The sequence below is a fragment of the Schistocerca cancellata genome, chromosome 2, assembly GCF_023864275.1.
Source record: "Schistocerca cancellata isolate TAMUIC-IGC-003103 chromosome 2, iqSchCanc2.1, whole genome shotgun sequence".
Taxonomy (NCBI): Eukaryota; Metazoa; Arthropoda; class Insecta; order Orthoptera; family Acrididae; genus Schistocerca; species Schistocerca cancellata.
In genome coordinates, this window is record NC_064627.1 from 595716792 (window position 1) to 595736689 (window position 19898).

At 39.0% G+C, this 19898-nt stretch overlaps 1 protein-coding gene across 5 annotated transcripts in view; it reads left to right on the top strand.

Moving 5' to 3' along the window:
* The window catches only part of LOC126162235 (rho guanine nucleotide exchange factor 12), a 1164938-nt gene that overhangs the window by 470709 nt on the left and 674331 nt on the right, over window positions 1-19898 (top strand). For all 5 annotated transcript variants that reach the window (XM_049918604.1, XM_049918605.1, XM_049918607.1 and 2 more), the window contains 2 exons: window positions 10651-10762; window positions 18190-18357. In XM_049918604.1, coding sequence (XP_049774561.1) covers window positions 10651-10762; window positions 18190-18357 — 280 coding nt within the window. The remainder of the gene's footprint in view (window positions 1-10650; window positions 10763-18189; window positions 18358-19898) is intronic.

Below are 19898 nucleotides of genomic sequence, written 5' to 3' on the forward strand. Positions count from 1 at the left end.
CATAGTGAACGCATTATTGTGGCCAAGATAGACACAAAGCCTATGCTTACGACAGTAGTACAAGTTTATATGCCAACTACCTCTGCAGATGATGAAGAAATAGATGAAATGTATGACGAGATAAAAGAAATTATTCAGATAGTGAAAGGAGACGAAAATTTAATAGTCATGGGTGACTGGAATTCGTCAGTAGGAAAAGGGAGAGAAGGAAACATAGTAGGTGAATATGGATTGGGGGGAAGGAATGAAAGAGGAAGCCGCCTTGTAGAATTTTGCACAGAGCATAACTTAATCATAGCCAACACTTGGTTCAAGAATCATAAAAGAAGGTTGTATACCTGGAAGAATCCTGGAGATACTAGTAGGTATCAGATAGATTATATAATGGTAAGACAGAGATTTAGGAACCAGGTTTTAAATTGTAAGACATTTCCTGGGGCAGATGTGGATTCTGACCACAATTTATTGGTTATGAACTGCAGATTGAAACTTAAGAAACTGCAAAAAGGTGGGAATTTAAGGATGTGGGACCTGGATAAACTGACTAAACCAGAGGTTGTACAGAGTTTCAGAGAGAGCATAAGGGAACAATTGACAGGAATGGGGGAAAGAAATACAGTAGAAGAAGAATGGGTAGCTCTGAGGGATGAAGTAGTGAAGGCAGCAGAGGATCAAGTAGGTAAAAAGACGAGGGCTAATAGAAATCCTTGGGTAACAGAAGAAATATTGAATTTAATTGATGAAAGGAGAAAATATAAAAATGCAGTAAATGAAGCAGGCAAAAAGGAATAGAGACGTCTCAAAAATGATATCGACAGGAAGTGCAAAATGGCTAAGCAGGGATGGCTAGAGGACAAATGTAAGGATGTAGAGGCTTGTCTCGCTAGGGGTAAGATAGATACTGCCTACAGGAAAATTAAAGAGACCTTTGGAGAGAAGAGAACCACTTGTATGAATATCAAGAGCTCAGATGGCAACCCAGTTCTAAGCAAAGAAGGGAAGGCAGAAAGGTGGAAGGAGTATATAGAGGGTTTATACAAGGGCGATGTACTTGAGGACAATATTATGGAAATGGAAGAGGATGTAGATGAAGACGAAATGGGAGATAAGATACTGCGTGAAGAGTTTGACAGAGCACTGAAAGACCTGAGTCGAAACAAGGCCCCAGGAGTAGACAACATTCCATTTGAACTACTGATGGCCTCGGGAGAGCCAGTCATGACAAAACTCTACCATCTGGTGAGCACGATGTATGAGACAGGCGAAATACCCTCAGACTTCAAGAAGAATATAATAATTCCAATCCCAAAGAAAGCAGGTGTTGACAGATGTGAAAATTACCGAACTATCAGTTTAATAAGTCACAGCTGCAAAATACTAACGCGAATTCTTTACAGACGAATGGAAAAACTGGTAGAAGCCGACCTCGGGGAAGATCAGTTTGGATTCCGTAGAAATGTTGGAACACGTGAGGCAATACTGACCTTACGACTTATCTTAGAAGAAAGATTAAGAAAAGGCAAACCTACGTTTCTAGCATTTGTAGACTTAGAGAAAGCTTTTGACAATGTTAACTGGAATACTCTCTTTCAAATTCTGAAGGTGGCAGGGGTAAAATACAGGGAGCGAAAGGCTATTTACAGTTTGTACAGAAACCAAATGGCAGTTATAAGAGTCGAGGGGCATGAAAGGGAAGCAGTGGTTGGGAAAGGAGTAAGACAGGGTTGTAGCCTCTCCCCGATGTTATTCAATCTGTATATTGAGCAAGCAGTAAAGGAAACAAAAGAAAAATTCGGAGTAGGTATTAAAATTCATGGAGAAGAAGTAAAAACTTTGAGGTTCGCCGATGACATTGTAATTCTGTCAGAGACAGCAAAGGACTTGGAAGAGCAGTTGAACGGAATGGACAGTGTCTTGAAAGGAGGATATAAGATGAACATCAACAAAAGCAAAACGAGGATAATGGAATGTAGTCAAATTAAGTCAGGTGATGCTGAGGGAATTAGATTAGGAAATGAGACACTTAAAGTAGTAAAGGAGTTTTGCTATTTAGGGAGTAAAATAACCGATGATGGTCGAAGTAGAGAGGATATAAAATGTAGACTGGCAATGGCAAGGAAAGCGTTTCTCAAGAAGAGGAATTTGTTAACATCGAGTATAGATTTAAGTGTCAGGAAGTCGTTTCTGAAAGTACTTGTATGGAGTGTAGCCATGTATGGAAGTGAAACATGGACGATAACTAGTTTGGACAAGAAGAGAATAGAAGCTTTCGAAATGTGGTGCTACAGAAGAATGCTGAAGATAAGGTGGGTAGATCACGTAACTAATGAGGAGGTATTGAATAGGATTGGGGAGAAGAGAAGTTTGTGGCACAACTTGACTAGAAGAAGGGATCGGTTGGTAGGACATGTTTTGAGGCATCAAGGGATCACAAATTTAGCATTGGAGGGCAGTGTGGAGGGTAAAAATCGTAGAGGGAGACCAAGAGATGAATACACTAAGCAGATTCAGAAGGATGTAGGTTGCAGTAGATACTGGGAGATGAAGAAGCTTGCACAGGATAGAGTAGCATGGAGAGCTGCATCAAACCAGTCTCAGGACTGAAGACCACAACAACAAGAACAACCTTGAAACCAAGAGGAAGGTCACAGTCTGCATAAAATTTCGTAGGGTGCATGGCAGACGTTACTTTACCTAACAGAATTCGACAAATTTTACGTTTTTATTCCGATCTTGATGAAATTTGGCACACTTGATATTCAAAGCAGGATGAAGGGCGCTGTCTGCTTAAAATTCTCAATGGTGCATTGTAGAGGGCACTTTACTTACACACTTCTACACCAACCTACAGTTTTAGTCCGATCTTGAAGAAACTTTGCACATTTGACCATCAAGAGGAACATCACTGTCTACATAGTATTTCGGACAGTGCATGGAATAGGGTACCTTACAAAAGATTTTGACATTGTTTGCGAGTTACCATGAAAGTTGGCTCCATGTTTCCATGGAGAAGGTTTTTGAATATTTCCATGTGCATCTATATATAAAAACAAAGATGATGTGACTTACCAAACAAAGTGCTGGCAGGTCGATAGACACACAAACAAACACCAACATACACACAAAATTCAAGCTTTCGCAACCAACCGTTGCTTCGTCGGGAAAGAGGGAAGGAGAGGGAAAGACGAAAGGATGTGGGTTATAAGGGAGAGGGTAAGGAGTCATTCCAATCCCGGGAGCGGAAAGACTTACCTTAGGGGGAAACAAGGACAGGTATACACTTGCGTGCGCGCATACGCACACACACACATATATCCATCCGCACACACACACACATATATATATATATATATATATATCTACCTGCCAGCGCTTTTGTTTGGTAAGTCTCATCATCTTTCTTTTTAGATATATTTTTCCCACGTGGAATGTTTCCCTCTATTATATTCATGTGTATATATGTATATATACATACATTTTTTAAACGAAATGTCTATGATCTTTTTTAAATTTGAGAGATGTCTTACACATTCACTGTCATCGTGTTTGACAATTCGCGCACAGCAAATGTCGCTTAACAGTTGCAAACCAATTTTGGTTGAGCGAATGTGTTATATTGACTGCAAAAAACCTTGATGCTTACGAAATGAATTTTCAGATTCAAAATATGGTACCTGGCAAATTGATGACATACAAGTTGGTTTATTCCATTACTAACCAAGATGATGTAGTCAACTATCCTACAGAATTTTTAAATTCGCTGGATTTTCCCGGATTACCGCCTCCCAATCTGCAATTAAGTTGGATCGCCAATCGTTATGTTGCGAAAGGTAAACCAGCCACGTCTTTGTAATGGCACCCGACTTGCGGTGAAGAAATTAAAGAACAACGTAATCGAAGCCACAATTTTAAATGGAAAGTACAAAGGTTAAGACAGTTTGAGTCCACGTATCACTATGATTCCGACCGACATGCCACTCGGCTTTAAACGGTTATAATTTCCAGTGCAGCTTGCATTTGCCATGTCGATAGATAAATCGCAAGGGCAGTCGTTATATGTTTGAGGCATCAATCTTGAGAATCATGTTTTTCACATGGCCAATTGTATGTCGCATATTCCCCTGTCGGGACACCTTCAACATCATTTGTTTACGCACCAGAAAACAATACTATCAGTGCTGCGTATCAAAAGTATTACAATAAATGCTGCCCAGCAATAAACTTTGACATTGCTTCACTGATCACCACAAAAGTTGACAGATATATATGAGTTTTCATAGGTAGGTGAAGAGGTGATGAACTGAAGTGGCGGAGTCCAACAGAGAGAGGGCGAGGAGAAGGATAGAGGGTGGGGGGAGATGAGCCAAGGGATGGGGAGGGAGGGGGGGAGGTGAACATAGAGATAGTGGGAGAGGAATAAATGGATAGAGAGAAAATAGGGGAGGAAAGATGGACTAGGAGAGTATGGAATAAATAAATGCCCAGGCAACACCCGGTTTTCAGCTAGTTGTCAGATATAAAAGGATTTCTTCGAGACTTCACAATCTCTCAGTTTTGGATATTCTCAATTCAAACCACCATCAGATCGCATCTCAAACAGGTTTGTGTAGCAAGCAGAACAATCACTGAAAATGGAGCTCCTTTGTACACTAAAAGCTACAATTAACCACCAGGGGCGTAGCGTAGATAACGGGGAGGGGGGGGGCAGGGGTACCCACCCCAGTCCATGAACATAGTGTTTTTTGTTTTAGTGGAATGCAATGCAGTCTGTGTTGCAGTCTTCAACACTGAAATGGATGGATATTTGTACTAAAGAAGCCCCCAAAAACAAAAAGAAGATTGGTCCCCTCCCCAGAAGAATAAATTATCTATGCCCTTGATAACCACTGTACTGCAATGACAACTAAATTAAGATTTTGGAAGTCTAGATTCTTTTACTTTAGTATGTTTCAGCCAAGTATGACACCAGTTATACAAATATTTAACTACTTTTCCAGGATGTATTTTACTGGTTCTGTGAATTCATTCAAAGTTGTCATAATCATTCTAAATTGCCAAAATGCATTTTAACAAAATCGAAGCACTTGTTACGTATCCAGTTCGTCTAAAAACTATAGTTCTGGGAATACAATGGCGACTCTGAGCCATTTTTTGCGGCGTGTACGTTTGTGTCATGAGAGTCCACACTTGTAGTCTAGGTCTGCGTCATAGGGACCATAGTTTGGACCCTCATGATGCAGACCTAGACGACGAGTGTTTACTTGCATGATGGAACCTAAACGACAACTGTAGACCCTCATTACACAGACCTAAACGACGAGTGTGAATCCTCATGACGCAGACGTAGACTCTGTGGAGAGTAGCTCTGAGTTTCCATTATATTCCTACTACAACACATTCGTGGAAAAAGACGCTCTTCATTTTAAAAGCATTTGTAGTGTCTAGGTCTTCAGCATCTTGACCCTGCTTGTGGGATTCCCCTTAATATAGAAATACAGGAATAAAATTACATTTCGCAATGTGTGTGGAACTCAACAAAATAAATTGTAATTTAAACTCATAATGTGTATTGCCTTAATCCACAAATGAATGTTTTATTTTGCAGAACACTTTTCAACATAAAATATTTACAAATTTTCCTTCAGTTCCCCTGAAAGTATTATTTAGTCCAAACCAGATACTCCTAAAAATATTTGGCTACTCTTGCAAACACAAGTAACAGAAAATGGTTTACAAACAATAATAAATGTCACTTTGGAGGATTGAAGTCAAAAAGTTTAGTCTAAAATAAAAATGAACTCTATGCATTACAAAATTTCTATTTCAGAAATTGACGTCCAGAAAGCACAATTAGAAAAGTGCACTCTTAATTAGTAAATTTGCACTCAAACTCATAGTTTCCTGTTTAATGTTCTACTGTATTCGTAATGTGTATGCTGATTAGTGTTTGAATTAATTATGACGAGATTGTTAAGTCTGTCTGTATTAAGACGTGATCGTTTTTCGCTAATTAGGTTTCCTGCGCAACTAAAAATTCTCTCGCTAGAGGCACTAGTGGCTGGTATATTTAATATTTTTCTTGCCACACACGCAAGTCGAGGAAGTCGTTGGGAGTTATTTTTCCACCACTGTAGAATATCTCCCTCATTTACACAGTGTTCTTGCAAGTATCTGCTGACTTCATCATGTAGGAGAGGACACTCTTCTGCCCAGTCCTCAAATTTCGCCATTTTGTACGGTCCTGGATTTGTTTCTTTGGTGCTGTGATTAGGCACTTGTACTGAAACTATTCAGGTTCCAATTAATATTTGCAGAATAATGTGTAGATTGTACTACACATAGTTGAAATTATAATAGTTTTTAGATGATGCTATCATTTATCGTCCAGTAAAGTCACCAGAAGATCAAAACTAACTGCAGCACAATTTAAATAATATATATATATTTGGTGTGAAAATTGGCAGTTGGCAATAAATAATGAAAAGAGCGAGGTTATCCGTGTGTGTACTAAACTAAGTCCATTAAACTTCGTTTACAAGATCAACCAGTCAAATATAAAGGCTGTAGATTCTACTTAATACCTCTGATTACAATTACGACCTACTTACATAGGAATGGACACACAGAAAATGTTGTAGGCTTTTTAATGACAAAACACTCTTTTGGAGCATTGCTACGCAGTTGGAGAGCCTTTACTGGTACGATTGATGGAGGAGGTCGAAAGAGTCTAAAGAAGGGCAGCTCGTTTGGTATTATCGAAACAGGGGAAAGAGTGCCGCGGAAATTACACAGGATTTGGGGTGGGAATCATTACAACAATGGCGTTTTTTGACGTGGCGCGATCTATATATGAAATTTCGATAACCAACTTACACCTCCAAATTCGATGATATATTGTTGAGTCCCATCTACATTGGAAGAAATGATCATGAGAATAAAATACAAAAAAGCAGCGCTCAGACGGAGAGATGTAGATGTTTTATCTCGCGCAAAATTTGAGAATAGGAGACAAATAAGTTGAAAGTGGTTCGATGAACCCTCAACCAAGCACTTGTGTGTGACTTGCAGAGTACCCATGTACATGTAGATGAAGAATATATGCATCATCTTAGGAGCTTACCTTCAGCACACATCTGTCGTGCTGCTTGGTAAACTTCAATTTTTTCATCCTCGGTTAACTTTCTTAATGTGCGGTAGTTAGGCACCATAAACGTTGCAATTTTATGCACCATACTAACGCACATTTTTTGTTCTAGGAAGGCACCGGCGGCTTGTTTCAAAGGTTTCATGTCCTGAAAATACATTTTATCAATATACATATTTCACAAGTGGTTCTATAATATTCAGATGAAATAAAATTACAAACCTCTTCATCGTTATCCCGTACAGTGCAGTGAGCTTTTAAGGCATAAAACCACGGTAGAACTAAATGTAGGGTTGGCTCCTTGTCACCCTCTAGATCAACTGTGGCTTAAGAAATGCTATAAGCTGGCCAGTTATATGGTGGTCATAACCCAACATCTTATCAGAGGCACCTTCATTATGTAAGACGGCCTTTACTGAATCAATCTGAGAATGGACTGATACAAGCATGTCAAAATAACTGTTCCAACGAGTTGAAACCCACTGCTTTAAAGATGAGTTCAGTCTCATACACAGACCTCTTCTCTTGAAGTAGGAAACCGTAGCCCGCACTGTATTAAGAATGGCTAATATAGTTGGAACATTTTCTTTCAAAAACTGTTGGCTCAGAACATGTTTCAAGACTGTGTTTATACTATGAGCCATGCATGGAAGACGCTGATATATTTCGAGAGCTTTGACAATGTTACTGCCCTGGTCTGTGACAAATGTAATTTTGGCAATGTCTTCACGAGAAACACCCATAGTTTCTAAGCGATCTTTGAACTCGTTTTGAATATTCGAGCCAGTTTTTGGGCAGTCAGGAAACGCGGAGCACATCAGTACATAGCTATTCAAATGCCAGTCTGCATTTATGTAATGCATTGTCATGGACATGTAATGCACCCCTTTGTAACTGTCTGTCCATAGATCAATTGTTCTGGCACATATACCAGAACGAATCGCATGCACTGTATCTGGGAGCATTTTGCTGCACACTTTATCAGCTAAGTTTTGAACTTTCCTAGCTACTGTCACTCGGGAAGGCATAATATTTTTAATATCAACTGAGCCATATTTTTTACCTATGTCGATCAGTGTCTGCCCTAAATTAAGAAATCCTTCTCCCTCTATACTGCTAAATGGTCTCAGGTCCTTCGCACACATTTCGACGCACTTTTCGGCCACTAAATCTTTGTCCTCTTTCAGGATATTTACGGAGTGAGGGAACTGCTTGTCAAATTTGCACACATGTCGTAACATACTCGAGGTTCCCAAATAAGTACTTAAGAGCTTTTTACATAGTTTGCATTGAGACACACCTACTGATTTATTTGAAGCGGCATCATAAACACACGAAAACGTTTCCCATGCGGCACTTGTGCTCTGTTTCGTTACCAGCATGTATTCGCCAGTTGTCAATTTTTTCTCAATCTCACTAAAGTTCGACCTATTCATTGTGCCACCCCCACCTTTGGGATAAATGAACTGCGGGCTAACTACCTGGCTACTCTAGTTACGGTAGCTTGACAGCGGAACCTGTTGTCAGGTGCAGCAAGCTGAGCGGGTCCCGTGAAGCTTGGCAGGCCTGCGGGAACCCAGGTAGCCCGGGCTTGCGGGAGCCCAAGTCGACCGCATTACCCACTATGCCTCAGTACATGCGCACTCTTGTGTTTATGTCATGGCAGGCTGACCTGCATGAATGGTTGCAGAGGTGCTAGGGGCAAGCAGGCTGCAAGGGGAATTTGTACACCTCTGATGTTTGTACAATAAAACAACTGATGCCCAAGCTTACACAAGGTTGCACAGACTTAGATTGACAAATTAGTGAGTAACTGGTTATACAATGATGAATCTATTACAACATAACAACAATACAGGAAATGTGCTCACAAAAAGTGACTGAGTAGTGAATAAAGGCAGTTATAAGAAAATGTATTGTCATTGAAAATGTGGAAAGATGAAATAACTAAACTGGATAGTGTGTCATGTATGGACAATTAAAATTTAGCTGTGTGAGACTTGCTACTATTACGTACAAGCACAAAATGTATGAAGGGTAATAACCACTACGCAGTTAATCTAAACACTGGAAAAACGGGTATGAACATAAGTTTAGAAGACAACTGTGCATAATAACAATGAGACAGGTGACATTGCTTACACCAAACTGTGTCATCATAATCACATTATTCCACATAATAGTCATGCAACCATCAGCTAATGTTTTTTCATCAATATCTTTTATTTTATCATTGACTTACTATCTATTTAATGATGATATAGCTTTGTGCAACCACTTGTTATTTCTTCTTTTATTGCACATAATAGTAGCAAATATAACACAGGTAGATTTTAGTTGTCAACACGAAACTGAAATTATCCAGTTTAGTTAGTTTTGCTTTCTACATTTTCAATGACAACATGATGTTTTTTTGTAATCACTTTTATTCATTGCTCATGGTTGCTTATGTGAACATATTTACTGTCTTTTAGTATTTGATACACAATTACTTCATACTCATTTGTGTAATCAGTTACTCACTGTTTCATCTGTCTAATAGTGCTGCATCGTTGTGTAAGCTTTAACATGTGTTCTTTTATTGTACAGATACATGCTAAATTCAGCACAACTCTCTTTTATTTTGTTAGTAACACACAAAAACTAAGCATTTGGTATTTTTAATTCTTTTACATGTTCAGGGATGACATATTATGTCATAATTCCTGTAGTCTATATTCATGGTCATGATCAATTTTGAAAAAGAATAGCAGCCTATGATTGTTACAACCTGAATGTGATGACATGAAAACTTATTATATATTGCTTAAAGATGATTAGTTTACTCTGTCTGTAGGTCGAGCAATGTATCCATTGAAGAAAGAGGAAAAAAATGGGCAAGGAAGGGGTAAAAGGAAATTTATTTTTAGTATTGTAGCATTTTTGAGAGTTTTTATCTGTGCAACCTGTCAGTGATGTGCTGTTTAAAATATAACTGGTCAGTATAGTCTGTACAGAACCAAAATGGACTTATTTTGAAAAAGAAGTTGGCGTTGATGCTTTCAAATGTTATTGAATTTATTCAGAAATTTGCCTTTTGAGGCTCAGTTGGTTTCTGCTTCATTATATATGTCATGCAGGGATTGTGGTAATAAAGTAAGACAGTGTATGCTGCTTGAGAGGCATGCTAATTTTTCTCTCACTTCATCCACAAACAGAATAGACGGGAGTAGTCCAATTTTAGTAATATGTAGCGTCTGACATAAACAGTATATGGAGATGTAAACAACCTAAAACTTCAGTGTAAAGTGAAAGTGAGAAATTTTCATGAATGCTATTTATTGTTATGAAAGTAGAGCATTTCAGTTACTGTTTTCAGTTTTACACAGTTTCGTATTTTGTTAAGTTCCTAGTCTGTAAATTTGATCATTTAATTGGTGGCAGAACCTTCATTTGTGTTTGTGATTGTTTTTATTTGTTGTTTCATTTTAGTATGCCAATGCAATAATGTTTTCCTCACCTTGCAGTTGACAATCAGAGGACATCACTTTGTTGCTCATCAGTATTACACTGTTACACGATGTAATGCATGTGATAATATCATTGGAGGTATTGGTCCCCAGGGTTACCAGTGTACAGGTAAGAGCATTAGGCACTAAACATCCTACATTGTGATTTCATTCGATTGTTTGATTCATTTATTGATATACTACTTATTTCTGCTAAACATGTTCACTTCATACTTTCTTCCAGCTATCTGCCATGTTCATATTTAAAGATCTATTTTGTTGTTGAGAGAGTTATCCACACATACCTGATTTTCACATACATTTAGAGTAATTCAACAGGACATTTTCACACTAATATTATTTTACGTGGTTTGGTAGTTGTTGCAGAAATGTAGAGAGAGAGATCAATACCACATTTTTGAGGACAATTAAAATGGAATTAAATAAAGAGTATAAAAAAATTGTTTCACATACAAAAAGTATTTACCACAAATTGTGGTCATCTCTGATATCTCTTATTTCACTTCGTTTATTTATGATTTGTCATCCCCTTCATGAGAGTACAGTTCTCTTCTGTGGTGTTTTACATTGCAATAAAGAAGTCTTTACTGTTAAAATATGTGGCTGCATTAATTGTGTGTAAAGACAATACTGGTTACACCTTTGTTTCTTGTAGTTTTGCCCGCAGCTCGTAGTCGTGCGGTAGCGTTCTCCCTTCCCACACCCGGGTTCCCGGGTTCGATTCCCAGCGGGGTCAGGGATTTTCTCTGCCTCGTGATGGCTGGGTATTGTGTGATGTCCTTAGGTTAGTTAGGTTTAAGTAGTTCTAAGTTCTAGGGGACTGATGACCATAGACGTTAAGTCCCATAGTGCTCAGAGCCATTTGAACCTCTTGTAGTTTTGTAACTGCTTTTTCTGTTTCTGTCCTTATTGCTAATCTGATTCAAAGGTATAATAAGTATTATTACTGCTGTTTGAGTTCATACCGGTACTTGTATGAACCGATGCATTTATAATGCACTTACAAGAAATGGCACAAAATAGTTGGCACACAGTCAGTTTTGTTGTCGTATCTACAAGCACTGCAAATTGTGATCATCACCAATATTTTCACTGCAAAATGTGATCACCACCAGTATTTTGTAGAGAGAGAGAGAGAGAGAGAGAGAGAGAGAGAGAGAGAGAGAGAACTGGTGAATGCATGTGTGCATTGTGCAAAATACCTCCCCCCCCCCCCCCCCCCCAGCCCCCCAACCCCCACCAATGAGTGACTAGCACACTGGACTCGCATTCTGGAGGACAGTGGTTCAATCCCGCATCCAGCCATCCTGATTTATGTTTTCCGTGATTTCCCTAAATCGCTCCAGGAAAATGCCGGGATGGTTCCTTTGAAAGGGCCTGGCTGACTTCCCTGACTTCAGCAGAGTGGCGGCATAAGTAGCTGTTGTAGCAGTAACAAGGAACAGAAAGCCCCACTGTACACTTCCATATCAACAGTCATCATTTCTCTAAAACTTCGTTTTCCTGATGTGCATAATAGGTTAGGCTATAGACTAGAAAAAATTTACTTGCATGCCACATTTATATTAAACACCATTATATTACACACAATGAGTTGAATTGCATGATGTAGGTTCCATAATTGTTTATATGAGGTAGTAGTTGTTTTTGTTTAATTTTGTCATCATTTTTGCTGTGACTTGGGTATTATTTTCATTTAAATCCTCACCACTGCAGTCATCTTATTTCTTCTATTATTAGTCCTGTCATTGCACTTCTTCACTGGTTTCCCATATATTCCGGACTACCAGTACCTTGGTTTGGCACACATTAAATACAAATGAGATGGGATTGGATTGGATTGTTTGGGAGAGGAGACCAGACGCGAGGTCATTGGTCTCATCAGATTAGGGAAGGACGGGGAAGGAAGCCAGCCATGCCCATTCAAAGGAACCATTGCGGCATTTGCCTGGAGTGATTTAGGGAAATCACGGAAAACCTAAATGAGGATGACTGGACACAGGATTGATCGTCGTCCTCCCGAATGCGAGTCCAGTGTGCTAGCACAAATGAGATTCATATAATTTGCAGAATTATCTACAGCGTAGATTCTTTAAGTATTTAATACTATTTAAAAATGTTCCAATATCTGAATGCTATCTTCGCAACTTGATATCAGCAATTGTGGGACAGGTGAGGTAATAAAGTCGTTAATAAAATGGAATTGTTTTTGAGAAATGGCTATCTCGAGTCAATATCTATTTGTACTGATTACATTTCTCATGGTTTTTCCCTCCAAGAGAAACTGAGCTGAGCACTAGGATTGACACCAAAAAGATTGTTTTGGGGTTCATGATTTCCCCAGTCTGTTAAACTGAATGTGTGCTAATTTTCCAGTAAATATGCTTTTAAAACGAAACTTTTCTATCTCAGTAGGAATCACTTTAAATTTAGGAAATTTATATTAAAACTGAACTTATGATAAAGCTTTATTTGAAAGAAATTGCTTTTCTGGCTGTAGTTGACCAGCTAAAAACCAGCTTTCCTTTATTTCTTTTCCACAAAATGGAGCCAGGAAATTGTGTAGTAGTTATAAAAGATATATATTCTCCAGTGGAATGGTCAGTGAATGGTAGAGAAGAAACACCTACACCCACGTCCGCACCCGCACTCCACAAGTCACCATGTGGTGCATTGCAGAGGGTACCTTTTATAACTACTAGTCATTCCCTTTCCTGTTTATTTGCATATGGACTGAAGGAAGCAAGACAGACCACACTCCTCCATTCGGGCCCAGATTTCTTTTGACCTGTCTTTGCACAAAGCGTTTGTTGCTGGGAGTAGGACAGTTCTGCAGCCAACCAAAAATCCCATTTCTCTAAACTTTCTTAACAGTGTTTCTTGAAAAGAATGTTTTCTTCCCTAAAGGTGTTCCTACATGAGTCCATGTGGCACTTACATAACACTTGCATATGGATCAAACCTATGTGTAAGAAATATAGCAGCATGCCTCTGAATTACTTAGAAATCTTCTTTTAATCTTATGGGAATCCCAAATATTCAAGCAGTACATGAGTGGCTCACACAAACGATCTGTACGCTGTCTCCTTCGTAGATGAGCTACATTTTTCTAAAACTCTCCCAGTAAACTAAAGTCATCCATTCATCTTCCCTACAGCCAATCTTATGTGCTCATTCCACTTCATGTTGGTTTGAAATGTTACTCTTAGATGTTTTAATCAATACGTCTGTGTCAAGCAACATGCTGCTAATACTCTGTTCAAACATCACAGGATTATTTTTCCTGTTTTTATTCATTAATTTACATTTTTCTTAATTTAGAGCAAGCTGCCATTCATCACACTGTCTAGAAATTTTGTCAAAGTCGTTTTGTATCTTCGTACAGTCACTTAATGATGACACCTTCCTGCACACAGCAGCCTCATCAGTAAACAGCTGCAGATTGCTGCTTATGTTGTCCATCCGGTCATTTATTTATGTAGAGATTAAGAGTGATCCTATCATACTTCCGTGCGGCATTCTTGACAATACCCTTGTCTCTGAAAAACATTGCCATCAAGGACAACATACTGAGTTCTGTTTCTTAAGAACTCTTCGAGCCACTCGCATATCTAAGAACCTATTCTGTTTGCTTGTGCCTTTGTTAACAGTCTGCAGTGGGGCACCATGTCAAATGCTTTCTGGAAATCTAGGAACATGGAATCTGCCTGTGGCCCTTCATCCATGGTTCACAAGCTGTCGTGTGAGAAAAGGGAAAGTTGAGTTTCGCACAAGAGATGCTTTCTAAATCCGTTCTGATTTGTAGACAGAAGCTTCTCTGCCTCAAAGAAATTTACTAATGTAACAGTTAGAATATGGTGAAGAATTCTGCAGCAAACTGATATTAACACGTTCGGTGCCCCATCCCCACCAGGCATGGTAGCTCATAGAACAGCAGACGGCAAATGTCACGCCTAACATGTTCTGACTACCGGTACCATCTTGTCTGTCCAGGTTGGACTTGCCTCAGTCCATGACCGGGCACTCTGTAGTGAATATCAAACAAAAAGTTCCATATTTTATTTTCATTTCTTGTGGAGCTGTTAGTATGAGAAGGCCTGGTAAATCACAAGGAGAAATTTCACCCTCTCCTCCAGCTGGGTGGAGGGAGGCGGGGGGGAATGTTAATTGTCAGAGATAAAGTGGAGTATGTAGTGAAAATTCTTTAATAAAATTATATGAAATATAAGGTATTTATGCATAGCTTGCTGTGAACGAAGATAATAAAAGACAAAACAAACTACATAGCATACACATTTTAATTTATACTTAATACAGATTTACTTTCAAAAGGAAACAATTTCCTCTTATGTCCATACATGCTTGGAGATGTGTCTGTGAAAATAAAATTTATGTGTAATTATGCTGAAAATAATTATTTTATAGTTAAAGAGTGATAAATTGAAAACAAATGCACTTACCTGCACAAGTTTCACCACAAATGGTAGAAAGAGAAAGCAACAGCTAAATCACAACAGATGTTCACTGCAGAGTGCCCGAGCATGGACTGAGGCAAATCCAACCTGCACAGTAAACAAACCATAGACTAGATGGTGCTGATAGTCAGAATATGGTGGGCATGGTGTCAGCCACCTGCTGTTACCCAAGCTATCATGCCTAGTGGGGCAGGGACACTGAACGTATTAGGGATACTACTCTGAAAGTTTGCTGGTCTGTTCTTTCACCATTCTTATATACAGGAGTCATGTGCAGCTCCTCATTTCAGTCACTTGGGAGTTTGCACAGGGTGATATATTTACAATACGAGCTAAGTAAGGGGCCAATGCTGAAGTGTACTCTCTTTGAAATTGAGTTCAAACTTCATCCAGACTTGATGACTAATTTTTTTCAACTATTTCAGTTCCTTCATAATGCTAGGGATGCCTAATTCTGTGTAATGGTCAAATGATTGTATACTTGTGTGATCCTCTTGCATGAACAGTTTCTTAAATGTGAAATTTAAAACTGCAGCTTTCCTTTTGATGTTGTCTGTTGCCAAACTTGACTGGTTGTTGAGTGACTGGTTAGAGGCCTTTGACCTGTTTAGTGATTTTTACGTAGGACCAGAATTGTCTCGGGCTCTTGGCAAGATTTTTCACTAAGGCACGACTTTGGAAGTTGTTGTATGTTTCGCTCATTGATATTTTTGTAGATGCATAAATTTCTAATAACTTCTGCGTATTGGCATTGCCATGTCCTTTTTTTTATCCAAGAGAGCAATATATTTTTGCTTCCTCAGCATTTTCCAAATTTGGTTCTGAAACTAGTACACGTTTTTCAGTCTGAATACACATACTTGGTACGTATTTCCCCAGAATGTGATTTACAGTCAGTTTTGCCCATAATTCATCTACTAAATGATGTCCATTCATTGTCTAAGTAGGATGCTAACAACTGCTTATCTGCTCTTTCCAGCATAAAAGTGTTCCTCATCTTCTTGATGGATTTTTGAATTTTAGTTACCATCATCACAATGATGGAATTATTGTCGCCAGTCCCTGTCTCTGTACTGGCACTACTGATAAAGTCAGGCCTATTGCAGCTATAAGGTCTAAAATATTTTTGTTTTGTATGGATAGTTGAACTAGGTGCTCAATACAGTTTCCAGAAAATGTGTTAAAACTTCTTCAAAAGACAGTGTGTGTCATATGCGGTGAAGTCATAGACATCCCTGTCTATATGGGTTGGAGTAAAGTCGACTTCAACTAATATTGCAGGATTGGGGTACACTCACACTACTGAGTGTAGACTTTCTTTGAATGAATCTACAACTGTTACAGTCGAATCGAGTGGCTAGTGAAAGCATCTGATGATTAACTTGTGTTCACGAAGGCTGGTTTTCCACCTCCAGCATTCAGACACAATATTTATTAACTGCAATGAACACTCCCTTTCTATGGCATCTCACCTGTCTTTTAAATAAACATTCCATACCTTGTTAAATATTTTGGGACTTTCTGCTTCGGGTTTCATCCAACTCTCAGTTATAAGTATAGTTTGAGAGTGAGAGCCTCCATGGAGGGTGGTAATTTCAAGAATTTCATTAAGAATACTTTGATGATTTACTGTAAAAATTTTGAAATGTGATGTGTGTTCACTGTGTATGCTATCTGATTTCATTCCGTGTATATTAACTTATGAGCATTCATCACAGGACCTGAAATTTTTGTCTGGAAAAATTTCACAGTATCAATGGATCCTATGTTTGGGAGTCTCCCCTCGACTCTACACCAAAGGACCCTTGTCAATTCTGGTTGTGACACTGTCAATTGTGAGCTCCGCTTGCACCCTGTGGGTTGAGACCAGCGGACTTCACTACTTCTCCTAGCCCCTTGTATGAACTGAGGGTGGCCTCAGAACCCAAGCAACTGCTTTCATTGATGCCAACATGAGCCACAACTTGCAGATGGCTGCACCCTGCACTTTGCACCTTGCACCCTCAATACCCACAGAAAGTGCCTCCTCTACATCTTGTATGAACCACCCTCATGTAGATACAGAGCACACATTGGTCTATTTTCCAGTCTCGGATGCTATTCTCCTAAAGATCTCCATCATGTGCCTAACATTGAAGCTCCTGATAACCAGCAACAACTCCCCTCCCCCCCCCCCCCTGTACCCCCTCCTCATCCACCACCACTACCACTACCACTACCACTACCACTCCTCCAGGATCAGCCAGTTGTCCACTCACAGGGTAAATGGGCTAGGCCAGATGGTCAGCCCCCACATTGACTCTCCTCTTTGAGTGATGTTAACACATTACAAGCTGCTGCTGTATATGAGATGAGTGTGCGTGCTCTGTGTTGGATACACTGGAAGGTGCCTCAGCAGCAGAGCTCATGGGCAAAACAAGCAATATCTGTGGTGTTACGTGTGGTGCACCAGTTTGTCCACTGCCACTACACCCTAAGGCAACAGCTTGCAGATAGCTGACAGTGGCCAATAGCGTCTTCAGTTGTTCGTGAACTATGGCCAGCCACTGAGACTGTAACTGCTATAGTTCACTGCAAGCTGGCAGACACAAACAAAGAAGCTTGGCAGACCATGAGCAGAGGTTGGCACCTGACAACGAAATGGATGGTTACTTTACTGCATTAAAAAATGTGCGACTGCAGCACTGCAGGCAGCACTGCAGGCAGCACTGAGCTACACTAAAAAACTGCAAGCTTCAAAGAAATAAAACAACAAATAAAAATGAGCTCTCTTGTCTTTTACACACAGATTTTTACTACCAAACTCCCTGAGAACACAAAAATTAGCTACTAAAATGCACTAAGGCAGACACTGAGACTACTTCACTGAGTGCTGGTAGACAAAGAGATGCAGACATGTTTGTGGTTCATGGGTGCACTAATTATGTGTTGCAGCAGTGGCACTTCTTATACATGTATTGACAATCTGGGCTTATTTAAGTAAGATAATTATGTACATTTAGAGTAAACTCTTATCTGAAGTCTGTTATGCTCAATTAAAACTACCTTAATTATGTTTCAGATTGCTCGTACAATATACACCGTAATTGTGTTAGAGATTTTGAGGAACATTGTCCAGGGCCTGCACCTAAGAAGGATAAAACAAATGACCGGATAAGCAAAGTTATGGAGATAATCAGGACTGGGAGAGAAACAAAACGAAAACCAAGTTCAATTAATTCAGCCCACAGTAAGTAGTGTTGAACTTACAAACTATATTTTTCACTCTTTTTTTCCTGTCACAATATTTTGTTGCTGTAAAGTTTTGTTTCAAAAAATAGATGTACACACTGAAAAAGAATGATATATCTAAAGATCATAGATTCCTACAATGACTCTTTGGCATGCCTTTGAAGTTATATGATCAATTACCAGGTAATTGTTACAACAAAAAGGAGAGGAATGAGTTATTTCATAAATGTAATTTTAATCTAGTGTTAATCAGTTATAATGGTGGCCTTTATTTTATTTTTAATTTTTTGAATGGGGCAAACAAATTTCTTCTTTCTTGTCTTTGTAAAGTACATAGAAAATGAACAGTTAGAAACTGTCTTTACTTATGCTAAACTTCAGAATGAAATTAGTAACTAGATACACATTTCATTGTGCTCAATATGTTCTGTTCATCAGTTACAGCTTCATTTAGGTGAGTATTGATGTATCTTATACTGCAACAGAATTAAACCATTCATGTGTTTGTTTCCTACTAACAACTTGTATTTAAATGCCCTTGCCACCATTGACTAGCATGGATTTCCTCTTTTTTACAATCCATATTTATGCTCCTATTATGTGTAATTTCCTTAGTACGTCATTGTTGTGAATGCACATTACCAATACCAAAGCTTTCCTTGTGATGAAAATTTTACAAATACATTGGCAATTTGATGTGCAGTTACATAAAGTTAATCACTTTAACAGTGTCATGTACACTAAACTCTTGCTAATCTGGTCCTCCATAGACTGGTCTCTGTGACCCAGCACACATGGTCCCTAGTTGCTCAAGCCGAAATGGCATGTGCGTAACAATGAAATGTCATTTGCTGCAGTGCTGTTAGTTAATTACAAGGTTGAACATTGCTATACATTTTTGAAATTGTGGCTTTCTTTACAGTTCAGTATCATGGCTTCTGCAAAAGAATCATGTTATGCCAGGCCTCAAGCAAGCCACTGCTACTGAGTACAATGTTGGACAAACAGCTATTTATAACATCAAAAAGACAGTAAGTAACCCAAATGGAGAGCGAGTTGGAAAACAGAAGGTTATGCGAAAGAGTGAAAATAGAGAACTTGGCATAACTCTTTACAGATGGTCCATAAAACAATGCAATAAAGAATGCCCACTCAGTGGCCCCATGGTAAAGGAAAAAGCTGTTGCATTCAACAGACAACTTGGCAGCAGCAACTTGTTTGCAGCAAGGTAGGGTTGGCTATCAAACTGGAAAACATGACTAGGCATGCAGGAGCTGACAGTCAGTGGAGAACGTCACTGATCTAATGAAAAAGATGCAGAAGAGTTTGTAAAGAACATACAGAAGGTAATAGAGGAAAAAGATTTTTTTGCTGATGCCTTGTATACTGCTGATGAAACTGATCTCTTTTAGAAAATGCCTCCTTCAAAAGGAACCCAAAAAACAAGAAGAAAGCTCATGGGTGTAAACATTAGAAATAGCACATAATGTGAATGTCATGTTGTAATGCAAATGGGAGTCATAAACCACCATTCATGGT